The sequence below is a fragment of the Solanum stenotomum genome, chromosome 7 (assembly GCF_019186545.1).
Source record: "Solanum stenotomum isolate F172 chromosome 7, ASM1918654v1, whole genome shotgun sequence".
Classification (NCBI taxonomy): domain Eukaryota; kingdom Viridiplantae; phylum Streptophyta; class Magnoliopsida; order Solanales; family Solanaceae; genus Solanum; species Solanum stenotomum.
This window is the reverse complement of record NC_064288.1, coordinates 14,476,402-14,494,418: the sequence shown is the minus strand read 5'-3', so window position 1 is coordinate 14,494,418 and position 18,017 is coordinate 14,476,402. Positions and strand designations below refer to the sequence as shown.

General features: G+C 35.5%; 3 protein-coding genes across 4 annotated transcripts in view; 1 reads left to right on the top strand and 2 right to left on the bottom strand.

Annotated features, from left to right (window-relative positions):
• The window catches only part of LOC125870580 (peptidyl-prolyl cis-trans isomerase FKBP15-1-like), a 1,082,853-nt gene that overhangs the window by 771,004 nt on the left and 293,832 nt on the right, over positions 1–18,017 (bottom strand). The window lies entirely within an intron of this gene.
• Positions 1–18,017, bottom strand: part of LOC125870566 (U-box domain-containing protein 9) — an 841,044-nt gene that overhangs the window by 542,443 nt on the left and 280,584 nt on the right. The gene's annotated exons all lie outside the window — the stretch shown is intronic.
• LOC125870561 (transcription factor bHLH62-like) lies at positions 676–3,191 on the top strand. Its single transcript, XM_049551019.1, has 8 exons — positions 676–1,543; positions 1,616–1,822; positions 1,901–1,966; positions 2,061–2,129; positions 2,214–2,273; positions 2,355–2,552; positions 2,668–2,758; positions 2,881–3,191. Exons 1-8 carry the CDS (start codon positions 794–796, stop codon positions 2,916–2,918), a joined length of 1,479 nt encoding a protein of 492 aa, XP_049406976.1. The 5' UTR covers positions 676–793; the 3' UTR covers positions 2,919–3,191.

Genomic DNA, 18,017 nt, shown 5'->3' with positions numbered 1-18,017 from the left:
CTTTCAATTTGTAAATACACGAGGAAAACAAACCAAAAAATATATCTCTCTATCTCGATTTATATTATAACTTACTTTCATTTTTAGTCCGTTTAAAAAAATGATACATTTTTATATAGAGTAAAAATTTAACTTTAAAATATCCATGTTACTTTTAATGAAATGAGTTAAACCCACACAAATATTTATCACTTATTTTAGATCATAAATTTCAAAAGTCTTTATCTTTTTTTAAACTCCATATCAAATCCAGCTAAATCATATAAAATTAAATGGATTGGGCAACAGAGCATCAGAAATTGGTATAGCATCGTGTTTGAAACTTGGTTATTTCTCGAAGTATTATTTCAAGTTTATGGTAATTATATTATAGACTACACGTAAAATATATATTCATAATTTAAAATTTATGAATTTTTTATCATGACTTTAATTTAATTATAAGAATATTGCGGAAGTTACTTAGTTCACGTGAACCTATACTGTACACCACGTAAGTACAGGAGGAGAGGTCTGATGAAGGAAAAGGTGGTAAAATAATAGAGTAAATCGGTGGTCCGACGACGTTGAAGGCCCGGCAATTCACCCTAGTTTCCGCTTTTTCCGGCTAAAGCCCCTACTACTACCCCACCATTTCTTCTTCCATTAAATTAAATAATATACAAACAAATAAAGGTCAAAACAAACTTTCTCCTATATAACTTCCTCTCTCTTTAGTTTTCTTTCCCTCCCCCTCCCTTTTTTTCTTCTTCTTGTTGATATTTTTGAACTTCAATTTAATCTATCATTATCCATGGAGAAAGAGTACTTCATGAATGGCGGAATCCCTAATCCAGCCCTTCAGTTTGAACCTACTATGGCATTCCCTTCATGGAATCCCTTACATTCAGGGCAATCTTCTGATTGCTTATTTAACCCCAACTGGGACCATTCAACAGCTCAATTTAACCAATTTGACTCAACTTTGAACTCAATTGTATCTTCTTCCCCTGCTGAGTTGGTTGGGAAACGTTCCCCTCAACCGGTATTCAATAATTTGCACAATAACAGTAACAATTCGTGTTATAGTACACCTGTAAACTCTCCACCGAAACTACACATACCCATGATGGGAAAAGATAATATACCCAATTTGGGAAGTTCGCTTCCTCCTCCATTGCCTGCTGATCCAAGTTTTGCTCAAAGAGCTGCTAAATTTTCTTGTTTTGGGAGCAGTAGTTTCAACGGCAGAACGAGTCCGTTGAGGTTGAACAATACGGAATTATCACATAGATCTGCTCAACCATTGGGGAATGGAAAGTTGCCTAGAGTTTCGAGTAGCCCTTCTCTCAAGCAAGGTGGATCCCCTTTGCAAATCAAGAATTCGGGTCAAACCCGGATGGAAATGATGGCCAATAACTCTAATGAGTCTGCTTCAGAGCCAAGTGGGGAAACAGGGTCAAAACTTCCAACTGAATTGAATTCTAGTTCTAGAAAAAGAAAAACAGTTTCTAGAGGAAAAACAAAGGAAGATTCTCCAACTCAAGGAGCTAATGGAAACAGGGTAAAGATTATTATGTCAGTGAAAAAGAGATTAAGTAAATGTTATTAGTGCTTAATCAAAATTTCATTTCAGGGAGTTGAAGCTGATGATAATGCAAGAGGAAAGCGATGTAAACAAGTAGAAAGTACTGGGATAGAAGTTAACATGGAGGAATCAAAGGATGATGAAACCCAAAAACAAGTTATGGAAAATCAAAAGCCTCCTGAACCACCAAAGGACTATATTCATGTTAGGGCAAGGAGAGGACAAGCTACTGATAGCCATAGTCTAGCAGAAAGAGTAAGCATTAACAATCACTTTGTTGTTTCAAACCCCATATATCCTTGTATTAACAATCTTCTTTTCCCATTTAATTAGGTGAGACGAGAGAAGATTAGTGAAAGAATGAAGCTGTTACAAGATCTTGTACCAGGCTGTAATAAGGTTTGCTGAAATGCATCAACAATTTTTCCCTTTCTGGTTTATCGATTCATAACCAGTCCTGCTTCTAACCCGGATTGATTAATTTGTGTACCAGGTGACAGGAAAAGCACTAATGCTTGATGAAATTATAAATTATGTACAGTCACTCCAACGACAAGTCGAGGTAAATCACAATTTCCCTAATCACGCATTCTATAATATGTGTCGTGATTCATCAGCTAATTCTTCTGTCTGCAACATTTTATAGTTCCTATCCATGAAGTTGGCAACAGTGAACCCAAATTTGGATTTCCCCCTTTCCAAGGATGTAAGTGTATCATGATTCATGTCAATGAAACGACCCGTTCTTTTACGTGACGTTCTAAAACAATATCTTGTGTTCTTTCAGATATGTCAACCAAATGGCTCTCTGCCCCATCCTGTTTTCCCAGTAGATAAAACATCATCTTCTTACCAACAAGGCCGGAGCGATATTCCTAATGGTGCACTAAGTCGATGCTCAGTGGACACGTTAGATAACTCACTATGCCGCAGCCTGGGAATGCAATTGCCTCCCCTTGATGGATTTGCTGAATATCTTAATCAGGTAATAATAATTCAAGATTTAACTTATTTATACGGACACAAGATTTTATATTATCAGTGTATTAACCAAACATTTTTCATCATGTAATTTGGTTTTAACAACTTCATTTCTCCAGTTCCCTGCAATATGCGAGGATGACCTGCAAAGCTTTGTGCAGATGGGATTTGGCCAAAACCCCAACAAGGATATGACACTGCAATCACAAGGTAAGAAGAGGGATCACGACGATTTATTTTTTTTCTGTTTTTGACAGGATGGTGATTAAAATTGTCAAAAATATAAGTTGATTATGAATTGATGAGTGTGTTTTCTTAATCTTTTGATGCAGGGCCTCATCAAACGTCTCACATGAAAATTGAGATGTAGTCATCACCATTCATTTGTCTACAATTATTAAAAGAAAGAGACTTCTGTATATAGGAAGAGATTTTATAGTTTAATCTTCTTCAGAAATTACTACTACTAATTGACAATATTAGCTAAATTTAATTTGTATAATTAATTGTACTAATTTTTTGTTTTGCTAAGTGATGAGTATTTATTGTATAATAATATTAAGATCCAAGAGTCATTTCACATTTGGGTGCAAAGAGCACATGTAATTTTCTTGGTAAATAAATGAGAAATTAAGATGTTATTATCAGCTTTCATTTTCATTGACATTGTCTATTAGTGTTCAGTTCACTGAGTAATCTCATACTCAAATCTTCTGAAAGATTCGATTATGGTTGATGTGAAATTATAGAGCAATTAAATCTGTTAGTTATGATTATTTAGGTATGTAGTAACCAGCTGTAATGGTGGGGCTCCTAACCCCTTTCTAAATTCTTTAAAGGATCAGTGGTTAAAATTCCTGATTAAATTTTAATTATTTACCAACAATGTAATTTCCTGTTAAAGGGGACCCCTCCGCCCTTGCTAGCTTTCCTAGACCTAGCTAAAGCAGATGTAATGAAATATGAACTTGTTTGAACCTGATTATTTTAATTCGAACTCTATACATATATGTTAAAGAGATTCGTAAAATTTTGAGACCCAATGAGTCAAATATAAGCTGTGATACAATCCGAACACAAATACGTATTGAAATTACCTCGGTAATAGAGCACAGAAATTAAACTTCTTTTTCTGCTGATTATTTAGCCTGAAACAGAAGCTTCCGTCAGTCTATTTTGACAGAGTGGTAATTGAAAAAACAAAAAGTAAAGTTAATTGATTAATAAAAATAAAATGATTAAATTAAGGGGGACATCAAAAGAATCCCAGGTTGGCATTAATAGGTGAGATTATGACTAGACTCAATGAATGATAGGACTTTAATTTGCTTCTTATTCTAAAAAAATATTCATCAATAAACAGGAAAAAGTTAAATGGAGTAGTGGAGTTCTGGTATGGAAAGATACCCTAAAGAAATAGATTAATCATTTGATGGAAAGAGATTAGCAAAAAATCAAGTTTATGGGGTTAAACAAAACATTTCTGCTTTGCAGCCTTATCTTATTTTAATAATAAAGAGAGTTACTTCCATTATTGGTCTCACAAGCATGTTATAAATTATCACAAAGATTCTTTTAATTTGGTCTCTCTTGCATGATTTTTTTTTTTAATAGTATAGTACTAATTATTACTATCTTAAAATATTAAAGACAATTTTTCCCGTGTAATGAAATAAATTTTCTCTTTTATCAGAAAAATTATTTGATAAATAAGATTTTTGATTGATGAATTTGAATAAGGTTGATCAATCATAACTGTCTGGAATTTAGAATAATACGTTGTTCGAATAAGATTAAAATACTACGATGAAGTTAGATTGTTTAGACTCGCATTAGTTAATAATTCATTTCCATTTCAAGTTATTGAATATTGAGACTAGCTTCATTTTTTAGGTATAAGACAACTAATCTTTGGTGTTACATAGATCATTACCTAATTAATCTCTTATTAGTTAGGTAATATTATTGAAACAAATCTTGCCTACTTTACAGAAAAATTATTTTAAATTATATACCGTGTAACAAAATTTTGATACAAAGATCGAGAACATTTCTTAATAAATATAATTATTCGGTAATTAATCATCCTGTTAAAAAGTTCTGCAGTATATAATAATTTATTAATTTAGTTTGTCAGCAAAGCCGAAGAAACCCTACAAAGTTCCTTCCATTTACTAATAATAAGGTGATTTTCAGGGAGATTTGCAGGCAGGACTTGAATGGCTCTTCTTAAAATTGATTTTAACTTTTCTGGTCAGAAAATGCCAAACCAAAGATCAAATATTGTTGTGATTTCCCTTTAATTTTTTATTTAAGTTTCCTTTTCCAATCCCCGTTATTGAGGACACTCCAAATTCATACCCATGACGGTGATATACTAACAACAACATATTCATTGAAACTCTACGAGTGAAATCTGAAGAAAGTAAAACGTACATAGATCTTATCACTACCTCGTCAAGGTAGATGTATTGTTTTCAAAAGACCCTCAGCTCAAGCGCAACAAATCCAGGTAGATAGTGAAGGGAATATAGCGAACAACAAGGTAACAATGTAAAGTTTACTTGAAAGAAATTGAAAACAACAATAAAATATTGTGATAATCGAACACAGTAAACAAGATATAAGGATAGATTATTACAAATAATTATAAACAACGATAGAAAAAAACTATAATAATACAACTAGTACCATGAAAAATACCAGTCACCCTCAGCAAGACAACACTACACCACCTACTAACATTTTACCCTAATGAATGTCCTCATCACCATCCTATCTAAGGTCACGTATGTCCACGGTAATTTGAAGTTGCGTCATATCATGTTTTATCACCTCTCTCCAATACTTCTTCGGCTTACCTCTAGCTCTCTTCATACCCTCTATAACCAACCTTTCACACATTATCACTGGAGCATCTGCGCATCTCCTCTTCAGATGTCCAAACCATCTCAGTCTCGCTTCCCTCATCTTGTCCACTATAGAGATCACTCCCACTTTATATTTTGGATATCCTCATTTATAATCTTATCACTCTCGGTATGGGCACACATCCATCTTCAAATTCTCATCTCTACAACATGCATTTTCTAGACATGGATGTTTTTGACTGGCCAATACTCTATCCCATACAACAATGTGTTAGGGTTTTGCCCTGATTTTCTTACCTTATTTGAAGTTTATTTTTTCCTTAAAAGAAAAGTCAAAGTATTACCATAAATGTTCGAACTTTTTCTGAAAGGAAAATATAATTCTCTTCCATATTTGGTTTATTCTTTCCTTAGAGGAAAAATTTTGAGATCTATAAATTGAAGATCCTTATTCTCATAGCACAACACAATAGAATCCACCCTATAGACGTTTAAGAGCTTTGTTTATGGGGAGATTTTTCTCTTTACAGTTTTAATATTTTTCTTTTATATTAGTTTTCATATACTAATATTATGTTTTTAGTATTAATTTTTGTCATCTAATTTATCACCTTATGATTTACAATTGTAAGCTTTCGCGTGACGCCCTAATCACTTTCGAATCCAACACAATACTTGTCTAATCACCACTCTATAGAACTTACCCTTGAGTTTCGGTGGTACTTTTTATAACACAAGACTCCAAAGGCAAGCCTCCACTTTATCTGATACATGCCACATCAATACGATGCATGATATCATTTATGTCCCCACTTTTATAGATTATAGACCTAAGATACTTGAATTAATTGTCTCTCCTAGATATTTGTGTGTGAAACCTCACTTCCATTCCTTCCTCACACACCACATCATTGAATTTGCACTCCACATACTTTGTCTTGATGTTACTCAGCTTGAACCCTTTAGTCTCCAATTTTTTTCTCCACACCTCTAGCTTAGTATTAATTGTGTGTCTCATCAATCATCAATTAGTACTATGTCATCCGCAAATAACATACACCACGACACCTCATTTTGAATGTTTCGTGACAATTCATCCATCAACCATGACAAATAAAAATGGATAAGAGTTGATCTCTAATGTAACTCCATCTCATATGAGAAAGTGCTATGAGTTTTCTCCCACCGTTCTTACCCTCAATTTAGCTCCTTCGCATATCTCCCAATATAGGCCATTGATACACATTTTGCCTTTGGGAAACTTCACAATATACTTCCCTCGAAGTTTTTTCGTTGTCCTTCTCAAAGTTAATAAACACCATATGTAAGTACCTATTTATTTTTCATAGTCTCTTCATAGGATGCATGACTTGTGTGTTCGATCGCCCTAACATAAATCCAAACTGATTCTCAAAAATAGACACACCCCTCATCACCCTCATTGTAACGACCTGATTCCATCGTTAGGGAAAAGCCAATGAGAAAGAATTGGGGTCAGAAAACTTTTGGTAGTAACTTGGAATTTCCTAACCTAGTCCAGATTTGGACGAAATCAGTGTCATTTAGGTGTAGGGAAATCTGGTAACAATCGGATGATTTAATTATGATTTTGATTACATGAGTAGTTAGATAAGTCGTTAAGGAATCCGTACGACTTTACGGAATTGAATTCGAGTGAGTAGAACTCCCAAAATCGATCTTAGCGTAATGATATTTTATGAACGTCGTTGGTTAAAGGTGTGTTGGGGGGTCTTGGAATTATTAAAATAGCTCACTGATTCCGTGCAAGCTGCTGGGGCAGGATTTCTGCTGGTAATTATCGATGGGGGAGGGTTTTGATATGTGATTTATGGTGGAAGAAACCCTAATATGGGTATGGGGATCAAGGGTTTGACCTAGGGTTGATAATATTGATTATAATTCGGGTAATTTGGCCTCGTTTATTGATCCTTGCGTTAATTGTATGTTTTTAGACCACGAACAAGCGGGAAGAATTCGGAAAGGGAAAATTCAAGTGCCTTGGGGGATTCAAGCTTGGATTCGAGGTAGGTGATGGTTGTGATTTCATGTTGGTGTGATATATGTTTGAAACTGCTCATTATAATACATGTATGTATGCGAATGTTGCATTATTGATCACCCTAATCGTAAATGAGGATAATTGAATAATTGTATGCCATGAATCACCTCTTGTTGTATGATTGTGAGAATATATATTGTGATTATGATTTTTTGAATGGATCGGGTGTTGCGTTCCAATACACTAACTTGGATCGGTTGCCACGTTTCGGCATAAATATGGGATCGATTCCGACGTTCTGGTATAAATATGGGATCGATTGCCACGTTCCAATATAAACATTGGATCGGGTACCACATTTCGGTATGCTAACAGTTTGGGTGTGGGTTCCATGAGAGGACCATTGAATTGGGTTCCATGAGAGGACCATTAAATTGTGTTGTGTATTTATTTGTGATGATTATGTTCATATCTAATAATGATTGATATTGGAAGAATGTATGTTGCTCTAAATTGATAACCAATGTGTATTATTGAGAATGTGGGATGCTACATTGATCCTGAAAAGATGACTAATATTGTATATGTTCGGTATATAACTGTTTTATAATGTTGTGGTTACTTGCATGTGTTTCACTTATTGGGATAGTCGCGTGATCCTACCATTACACTGTGGTTGTGTACTGATACTGCACTTGCTTGTTCTTTGTTGAGTACAGGGCATCTTCAGACGGCTATTGATAGACCTCAGCTAGGTGACTATTGAGACTAACTGGATTTAAGGGTGAGCCAGTTCTTTCAGGTTGTCATGGATCTTTCTTGTTTAAGTCCACCCTTTTCGGACTTAGGCTATTTGTTTAAGGTGTTTTGTTTAGCTTCGGGGTTGTACCCCTTGTTCTTAGACTTGTCGTTAGTAGAGTTTTGGTACATGACTTTCAGGTTCTAGTGGTTGTTCTTCCGCATTAGTTTGGTTAGTTGTTTGTTAAAACCTTGGAGTTTATGGGGACTCCATTTTTATAGTCATTTAAATCTACTTCTGTATTTTTAAATGCCTTAGTTTTCATAGAATTTGTTTGTTTGGGTTGTAGTAATGGTTCTCCCACCGGAGGGTTTGTGTGGGAGCCAATCATGACGGTCTGGGTCGTGAAACTCATCTCCACCACTCTCTCCTAAATTTTCATAATGTGTATTAACATGTTGATACCCATGTAGTTATTGCAACTATAGATACTATCCTTGTCCTTTTACAACAAAATCATTGTACTCCATCTTAATTCTAGAGCATCTCACTAGAAAAAGATTTGTTTGGTTAGTTACTTTACATGATACTATGTTTTCGTAATTAACTTTATCTTATTAATCACACATGAGTCCATTACAACATCATAACAAAGTTCAAACACAAACTAGCTATCTAAATCATCATACTTAGCTATTTACACAGCCTAATCTTACTGTCTAGCTCAGTGAATTAAAGTAGGAGTTCTTGGAGTAGTAATTGAGTTCCATGAGCAGATCTAACATTGCAAACGTAGGCTACTTCCTTGATTATACTCTCGGCATCTTTGCTCCGCATTTTGAAAATTCTCAAGTATCTCTCTATCCAGATGGTATGGATTACTTCAGTATGAAAAGTTTGGCAGTGTGTGATCTCCCTTTCCTATTATGAATTGCTCAATCTACATATTGTTCTAGGCTTGAGCAGTAACCATTGGTCTTTTAATCCATTGCATGAGTCTCACCAATAAGTTAAGAGTATAGCTGCATGAGAGGAACAAATGATCTCTACTTTCATCATTAGTTCTGCAAAGTCCACACCTTAGCTCCACATTTATCCTTCATTTAATCAATCTATCAGCTGCTAGCATCCTCCCATGAAAGTGTAACCACATTGTAAACTTAGATTTTGGACTTCTATCATTCTGGAACATCATGCATTTCCACCTTATTGATTCATTTGTGTTCAGTAGTTGGAAATAGATATGTCTAATGATGCTTCTATCCAGCCTTCTAACTGCTGACTATCTTGAAGTATCCTTCTGGTACCAATAATTTGTTTTACCATCTCACTTGCTTGCTTAGGAATGACCATTGTGAGGACACATTTATTTTTGACATAATATGAATGAACCCAACTAATCCATAGTCGATCTTTCTTGTTGGTTAAGTCCCAACAATTTGTAGCAATGGTAACCTTATTCCACAACGTTAGGTTTTTAAGATTGAGTCCACCGCACGCCATATGTGAGCATAACTTTTCCCAAGCCACTTATGTCTTTTTGGTCACTTCATTTGTCCCCGACCACACATAGCTCTTACAATAGGCATCAATGACTTTCAAAATGATTGTTGGTAAGATATAGAGTTGTGCCTGATAAGCTTGGATACCAAAGATCATAGTTTGAACTAACTGTATTCTACTAGCGTATGAGAGTTTCTTTACTGTCCATGACGAGATCCTCATAATGATTTTATGGATTAAAAGTCGCCATAGCACTAATGTAGTCTTTTTGGTGGACAACAATATTTTCAAGTATTTAAATGGTAAGTCTTCAATTTCAATTCCAAGAGGTTGAAGTATTTTGTTCCTCTCAGTTGAAGTTACTCCTCCAAAGTAGACAAAGTTTTTGCTCATAATTTCCTGAAGACCAAAGGCGTGGGAGAACTTGAGGAAGCATTTGTACAAGGCTGTAACAGATGGGAGGTCTCCTCTTGCAAATTGGAGTAGGTCTTCAACAAAGCTCTGGTGTGTAATTCCATCTTGGAGCATCTTGAGTGGAATCTAAAAGCTTTTTCCTCTTTGAGACTTTTTAGATGCTACTCAGGTATAAAAAGAGGGAAATTAGGTCTCCTTGTCTTAGTCCTTTTTCTGCATTGAGTGACTTTTTAGTCTCCCTATTTATCAACACACTATAGTTAATAGTCTTAATATATTGCATCAACCACCCTCTGAATTAAGGTAAAAATCCAGTCTCTCTAGGATTTGCTCTAGGTATATCCACTCCACTGAGTCATACGACTTTTGGAGATCTATTTTAATCATGCATCGATCAAAAATGTGTTTTCTAGTGTAAGCTTTAATAAGATCATGATCTAGACTGATATTGTCAACAATTCATCTCCCAGGAATGAATCCAGATTATACTTCACAGATGATAGAGGCTATGGTAGTGCAACTGACGGCTTTGTATAATCTTCCTGTGTGGAAGAAATCTTTAACAGCTAACATCAAATCATTATGTATTACGGGCCATGCTTATTTAAAGAAATATGCATTGAAACCATCGATGCCAGGTGCTTGTCATCATCAATACCATGGAGGTTGTCTAGAATCTCTTGATCAGTGACTTCGGTACATAGGCTAGTTTGTTGCGCTATAGTAAGTGTAGGTCCTCTTCTTATCACCAATTTGTCTATTTATAGTAATACAATGGTTGTTGAACCTATAATACTCATGTAGAACTCTATAATTTCTCTCTGTATATCTCCAGGTAGGGTAAGCTTTGCTCCTGACAGCACCATAATTTTGGATATTTGTTTTCTTTGGGTCCTTTCCTTCATAACAATAGAGAAATACTTGGTGTTGGAATATTTTCCTTCATAACAATAGAGAAATACTTGGTGTTGGAATCTCCAAGCTTAATCCACCTTGCTCTAAACTTTTTCTTCACAATGTTATCTTTTATCAAAGACCACTTTTCTAGATTCTGGAGGAGGGTCTTTTCTACATTGATTAGCCTATCGCTACATTGCCTAGTAAGTTGTGCTTGAACTACCTTCAACTATGTCCTAGCATTGTAAATTTATAGCCTCACATTCTTGAATTCTCTGTTATTCAGATTCTTGAGCAATGGCTTGAGTTCCCGTAAATTAAGCCATACATTCTTCATACTCCATTGATCCTTTTGTTGTCTCCACACTTCATTGACTATAGGAAATAATTCTTCATGCTCGGCTAGGACATTGAAGAATTTGAACAGAGTCTTGTTAACCTGGGGTTTCTCCGTGTAATTTAAGAACCATGAGGGAGTGGTCATAGATCATTGGCTATTCATACTCAACCTGCACATGTTCCAGTTCATCATCCAGTCAAAATTTCCAAGAGCCCTATCCAGTCTACTACATATTTTATTAGCGCATGCTTGCTTGTTTTGTCCAGGTGAAAAATTCTCCTTCCCAAGATAGTTCATTTCGGGAAGTGTTGTACAAAAATCCTATATTTTACCCCGAGTCACAAGATTACCCATCAATTCTTCCTTTCACTAAGCAATGTAAGAATTGGGCCTGCTTTTCAATCTGGATAACATCATAGCATCGTGGATACAATAGGATATACATGTCCATTTGTTGCCTTTCGTTGGTTATTTAGGCCGCCCAGTTTGGATCTACATTATTGAAAATTGTAGTACTTTTGTGAGCTTTCACTCTAGTTTCAACTAAACCTACTAGATTAATATGATTACTACGAATATAATGCTTCAACTCCTTATGCTTATATCTTTTATTCACACCTCTTATATTCCAACATAACCAATTCATGAGGATATACTTAAGCCCCCACCTTTATCAAGGCTTATATTGAAAGGATCCTCAGTTTCACTGACCAACTTTCCAAATATATTCTTAGAAGGTGTGGTATTATTACTAAGGATAGGAAAATTTACTAAATCCATGGGTGGACTTTTTGTTCCTCTAGCAGACACTAATCTTCTCATTTTCTCCTATTCTATACCTTGTTGTGGGATAGGCAGTGGAGTTGTTTGTGGTTGTTGCATAATTTGTTGTTGTTGATGAGTTTCTACTTATATATGCCCTTTGAATTTCCATTCATAGGTGACCTTCCGTGCTTTCCTCCTTCGTTTCCCAAGAATATTCTGTTGATCTTCTGGTATTGTTGGTACGTCCTTCATAGAAATTTATTGCATGCAGTCAAACACTTTGGGCAAAATTCAGGTTTCAAGTCATAAGTAACTTCTTGTGGCATTTGTGTACCATTGGGGTCCAAGATACTGATTTCATCCTAGATTGGTTTTGACACATTGCTTTGATGTACACTTATGTACAAATATCGGGACACTAATTACACTGGAAATTTGATTTAACGACTCTCTTCTGAGTAGTGCATAAGCAGGTTTGGGAAAACTACCCATAGTGGAATCTCATATGGGAACTCATCTTTGAAGCTGAAATTAAGGGTCCAGGGCTTAAAAATAATAGGTCGATTGTTAATTGAGTAAGGCTCTGTGTAATACACCTCATTCAAGTCCTTAATGCTATGAAATTTGACCACATAGTAGCTCTCATCATGGTAGAATAGGCCTGGTTTACCTTTCGACCAATTCACAACTATGTATTGGCTCATGAGGTGCTTTACCAAGGATATAAACAATTAGGGAACATCACCATTTTTCCATTTCCAAATGCACATCCTCCTTTATAGTTGAACCACCAACTTTCCATCTAAGGTTTGGGGTGGAATGTACTCTAGGGATAACCCTTTCATAGCAGATCGATTATGTTTAAGCAAATTCACTCAGGTGCATAGTGTTTCTCTTCATCATTTGATCTACATTGTTTCCTTAAAGTTTCCTTTTCCCTTTTTGTATCACCTCGAACTTGGAAAAGGTAAAAGTGAGTTAACAGGTAAGTTCACGAACCCAAAATGGATCATGGCACCACGACCTACTTAGGTGAGGTGGCCTAGCTTTCCAAGGTTGCCAGGAATTTGGGGTCACCTGGACGGGACCCTAAACGTCCAGTGAACATCTGTACGACCTGTTTAGGGGTTCATCAAGGGTCACCCGTAAGCTTTTAAGTTAGGGTCATTTTGGTATTTACCCTATGTGTTTGGTACCTAAGCTATGTTGTTTCAACCCTTATTTCAAGACCTATATAAGTGAATCAAGTCCTAAAACTATCCATTCTAAATCATTCACCTAATTCCTGAATTTCCCTTCAAGATCACCCCAAATTCCTCTGAAAGGCTAAGGAAAAACTAGGGTTTTGCTTCAAGATCTCCAATTTACCATAGCTTTTGGGCATTGACCACTAATGTATGTTACCATTCACCTATGGATTCCTTTCCTCCATAGGGTTCCTCAAAGATTTATTAATTTTACAAGTTAGATTCTCAATTCAAAGTTAGGGTTTTATTCAATCTTCATGGGTTCTTTTCAATTATAATTCAATTGATTATTTTCTATCTTTATATGCATTAATTGAAGTAATTATATGATTTTGAGTTGAATTCATATGAACCCATGCATGATCAATGATTTTTAGACTATGAACACATGATGAAGCTTATGAACTATGAAAGATGAATTTATGAAGATATGCATATTTTTATGAAGTTGATGTAAATGATTTGAGGATGCTTTGAGAGTAAAGTATCAATATTTTTGTGAAAGGTTTTCTAACATACTACTAAGAATATGATTGTGAAAGGATTTATCACAATAAGGATTCATAAGGTTGAAAGGTTTTCACACCTAAGTTGAATCAAGTTATGGAGCTATTCTAAATGACTTTAGCTTGGATTGATTGATTAATAAGGATGAAATGTATAGGATTAATGACTATTCCATGGGATTTTCACTTAGCACTGTGAGGATATTGAGTTGCAGGCTTTACCATTATTATATGTCGGGTTTCTAGTAGCAATCTAGTTGTCCCATAATTATATGCCACCATAGAATTTGTCTCAATCTAGCTAGTTGATCCACTTTAGCTCAGACTAGTGGTTCTTACCTTGGCAAGTAAGAACATCTCTTTTTAGTGAGGGACAAACAATGGATTCCATGTTATAGCTCACATAGTCTATGTCGGTTATATGGTTAACTTTAAAGTATCTCACAAGTATTTCAAAGATGTAAAGCTTGAATTGACCATGATATGGCTTATGTTTTCTAATATTTTATCTTATGATTTATCTTGGTCATTGCATGTCATATAAAGTCCTTTTTAGCATGATTTCATAATGCGTTGCTATCATACTTAGTACATTTCATGTACAAATGCGTACATGTGCCTACATTGTTTCATAATGTAAGGTCTGGCACTCCTACCTCTCAAACTCATGGCTAGCCGATCCATTTTACATTTGAAGATTGGTGAGTCCTTATGATCTGAGGACCGACACACTTTTATAGCTTTATGTCATTTTAGTTTTCAGACTTTGTACATGGTGTATGAGTTACATCCCAACCACTTCTTTTTATGTTGTAGATGGCTTATTGAGACTTATGTTAGACTTCCTTTTTGTCAAACTCTTTTCTGATATAAGACTTTGTTTTGCTATCTTTATTTCTATTATCTTGATATCTAAGTGACTTGTGTAAGACCTTTCAGGGTTCTACACACCATGTTACGCCTAGGGTATACTTTGGGTCGTGACAAACTTGATGCATTAAGTCAGTTGTCTATGAATAATGTTGCATATGGTGTGGATTGTAAGAAAGAGTTAGTTTGTGATGTTCATAGACTAGCTCATCTAGGTGTTAGGTTGGTTGATTCAAGTGACGGTGATATTATTGTTCATAATGGTTTATAATTATCGTATGTATCAGATATGAAAACTAAGCAAGGTCTTGATTCAATTTTAGTAGAGTTGAAGGAACCGGTGCTTAAAAAGTCCATTGAGGCTTTCCCCTACAGGGGCGATGGTGTGGTTCGATATCAAGGCCATTTATGTGTTTCCAATATTGATGACTTGAGAGAGAAAATTTTATCGGAAGCCCATAATTCTCAGTATAAAATTCACCCAGGAGCCACCAAGATGTACCGTGACTTGCAAAAAGTCTATAGGTGGAATGGGATGAAGAAAGACGACATTGCAGAATTTGTGCTGAGTGTCCTAATTGTCAACAATTAAAAGTTGAGCATCAAAATTCAGGAGGTTTGTCCCAATATATTTTCATTCCTACTTAGAAGTGAGAAGATGTGAATATGAACTTTATTGTGGGCTGACCCTGCACTCAGCGATAACATGAATTGATTTGGATTATAGTGGATTGTATGAAAAATTTGGTTCATTTTCATTCCATCAAGTTTTCTTATTTAATGAAAGATTATGCTAAGTTTTATCTAAGCGAGATGGTTAGGTTGCATACAGTGTCCCTATCCATCATCTCCGATCGTGGTACCCAATTCACTTCTCAATTTTGGAAGTTTTTTCAAAAAAGTCTTGGTACTCGTGTCAAACTTAGTATGAACTTTCATCCTCAAACTGATGGGCAAGCGGATCGTACCATCCAAACTTTGGAATATATGTTGAGATCTCATGTGATTGATTTCAAAGGTAATTGGGATAATTATTTGTCTTTGATTGATTTTTCATAAAATAATAGCTATCATTCAAGTATTGATATGGCTCCATTTGAGGCTCTTTATGAGATAAGGTGTAAATCTCTCATAGGTTAGTTTGAAGCTGGTGAGGTTTCCTTGATAAGTCCCGAGTTGGTAAATGAGGCTATGGAGAAGGTTTATCTTATAAGAGAAAGGCTGAAAAAGGCTCAAAGTTGACTAAAGTCTATGCCGATGTAAGAAGAAGGGATCTTGAGTTTGTTGTTGATAACTGGGTTTACTTGAAAATGTCACCTATGAAGGGTTTCATGAGGTTTGGATAATAAGGAAGCTTAGTCCTTGATATGTAGGCCCATATCAGATTTTTATGTGTATTAACAAAGTTCCTTATGAGCTTGATTTGCCTAATGATTTAGCATTGGTGCATTAGATTTTCCATGTGTCCTTATTAAAGAAATGTGTTGGAGATCTGACATATATTCTACCATTAGAGAGTCTTGGAATAAAGGAATGTCTTTCTTATGAAGAGGTTCCCGTTGAGATTTTAGACCGACAAGTTTAAAAGTTGAGGAGCAAAGAAGTTGCATCCATAAAAGTGTTGTGGAGGAATCATATAGTTGAGGGTGCTACTTGGGAGGTCGAGACCGATATGATGTACCGATACCCTCATCTCTTTACCTCCATTCCTACTCTAGCTTGAGGGATTTAGCTCCTTATGGTTCATTTTTTTGGTTACATGTGTCTTAGCCATTCTCCAGTTTCCTCATGCATGCTCATGAAAAATCTGATTTTTGAGAAAATAATTTAGCTTGATAGATTGCTTCACAATTATATGCATTTGAGTACAATTTACGTGTATGCCTTATGAAATGATGTTTTGAATATGTTTTAGCTTGGAGTTGATATTCCTCCTTGGTTATGTGCATTTTGATGAAATTGCATTCGTGTTGGGTGGTTAGTTTCTGTCCTTCTCTTTTCATGCTAGATTGAGTTCCATTTGAGGACGAATATTCTCAAGCAGGAGATATTGTAACACCTCGGACTTGGAAAAGGTAAAAGTGAGTTAACGGGCAAGTCCAAAAATCCAAAACGGACCATGGACCCTTCACAAAACCCTAAATGGTTTGTTTAGGGCACCACGACCCGTTTAGGGGAGGTGCTTTGCCTGTCAGGGCTGCTAAGAATTTGGGGTAACCTGGATGGGATCCTAAACGGCCAGTGAACATCTGTATGGCCCGTTTAGAGGTCCATCTAGGGTCACCTGTGAACTTTTAAGTTTGGTACCTAAGCTCTGTCGTTTTAACCCTTATTTCAAGATCTATATAAGTTAATTAAGTCTTAAAACTACCCATTCTAAATCATTCACCTTATTCCTAAATTTTCCTCCAACATCACCCCCCCCCCCAAAAAAAATATCCTCTCAAAGGCTAATGAAGAAGAAACTAGGGTTTCGTTTCAAGATATCCAATTCACGATAGCTTTTGGGCATTGACCACTAAGGTGTGTTAGTATTCACCTATAGATTCCTTTCCTCCATAGGGTTCCTCGAGGATTTCTTAATTTTAAAAGTTAGAGTCTCAATTCAAAGTTAGGATTTTATTCAATCTTCATGGGTTCTTTTCAATTATAATTCAATTGATTGTTTTATCTTTTTATGCATGAATTGAAGTAGTAACATGATTTTGAGTTGAATTCATATGAATCCATGCATGATCCATGATTTTTAGACAAGGAACACATCATGAAGCTTATGAACTATGAAATGTGAATTTACAAAGATATGCATGTTTTTATGAAGTTGATGTAAATGATTTGAGGATGCTTTGAGAGTAAAGTATCAATGTTGTTGTGAAAGGTATTCTCACATACTACTAAGAACATGATTGTTAAAGGTTTTCTCACAATAAGGATTCATAAGGTTTAAAGGTTTTTTCACCTAAGATGAATCAAGTTAAGTAGCTATTCTAAATGACTTTAGCTTGGATTGGTTGTTTAATTGTGACCTTCCAGGAATGATTAAATGTATATGATTAATCACTATTCTGTGGGATTTTTCCTTAGCACCGAGAGGATATTAAGATGGATGCTTTCCTGTTAGTAGAGATCGGGTTTCTAGTAGCAATCTCCTTGTCCCATAACTATGTGCCACCATAGGATTTGTCTCAAATAGACACTAGCTAGTGGATCCACTTTACCTCAGACTCATGGTTCTTACACTGGCAAGTAAGGACACCCCTTTTCGGCGTGGGACAGACACTGAAATCCATGTTATATC

Bases quoted from the DNA above. Each gene is read 5' to 3' on its own strand.
- LOC125870561 (XM_049551019.1), top strand. From the start codon at position 794: ATGGAGAAAGAGTACTTCATGAATGGCGGAATCCCTAATCCAGCCCTT. The intron at 1,544-1,615 runs GTAAAGATTATT...ATTTCATTTCAG, and splicing joins AAGGAGCTAATGGAAACAGG to GGAGTTGAAGCTGATGATAA. The intron at 1,823-1,900 runs GTAAGCATTAAC...CCATTTAATTAG, and splicing joins GCCATAGTCTAGCAGAAAGA to GTGAGACGAGAGAAGATTAG.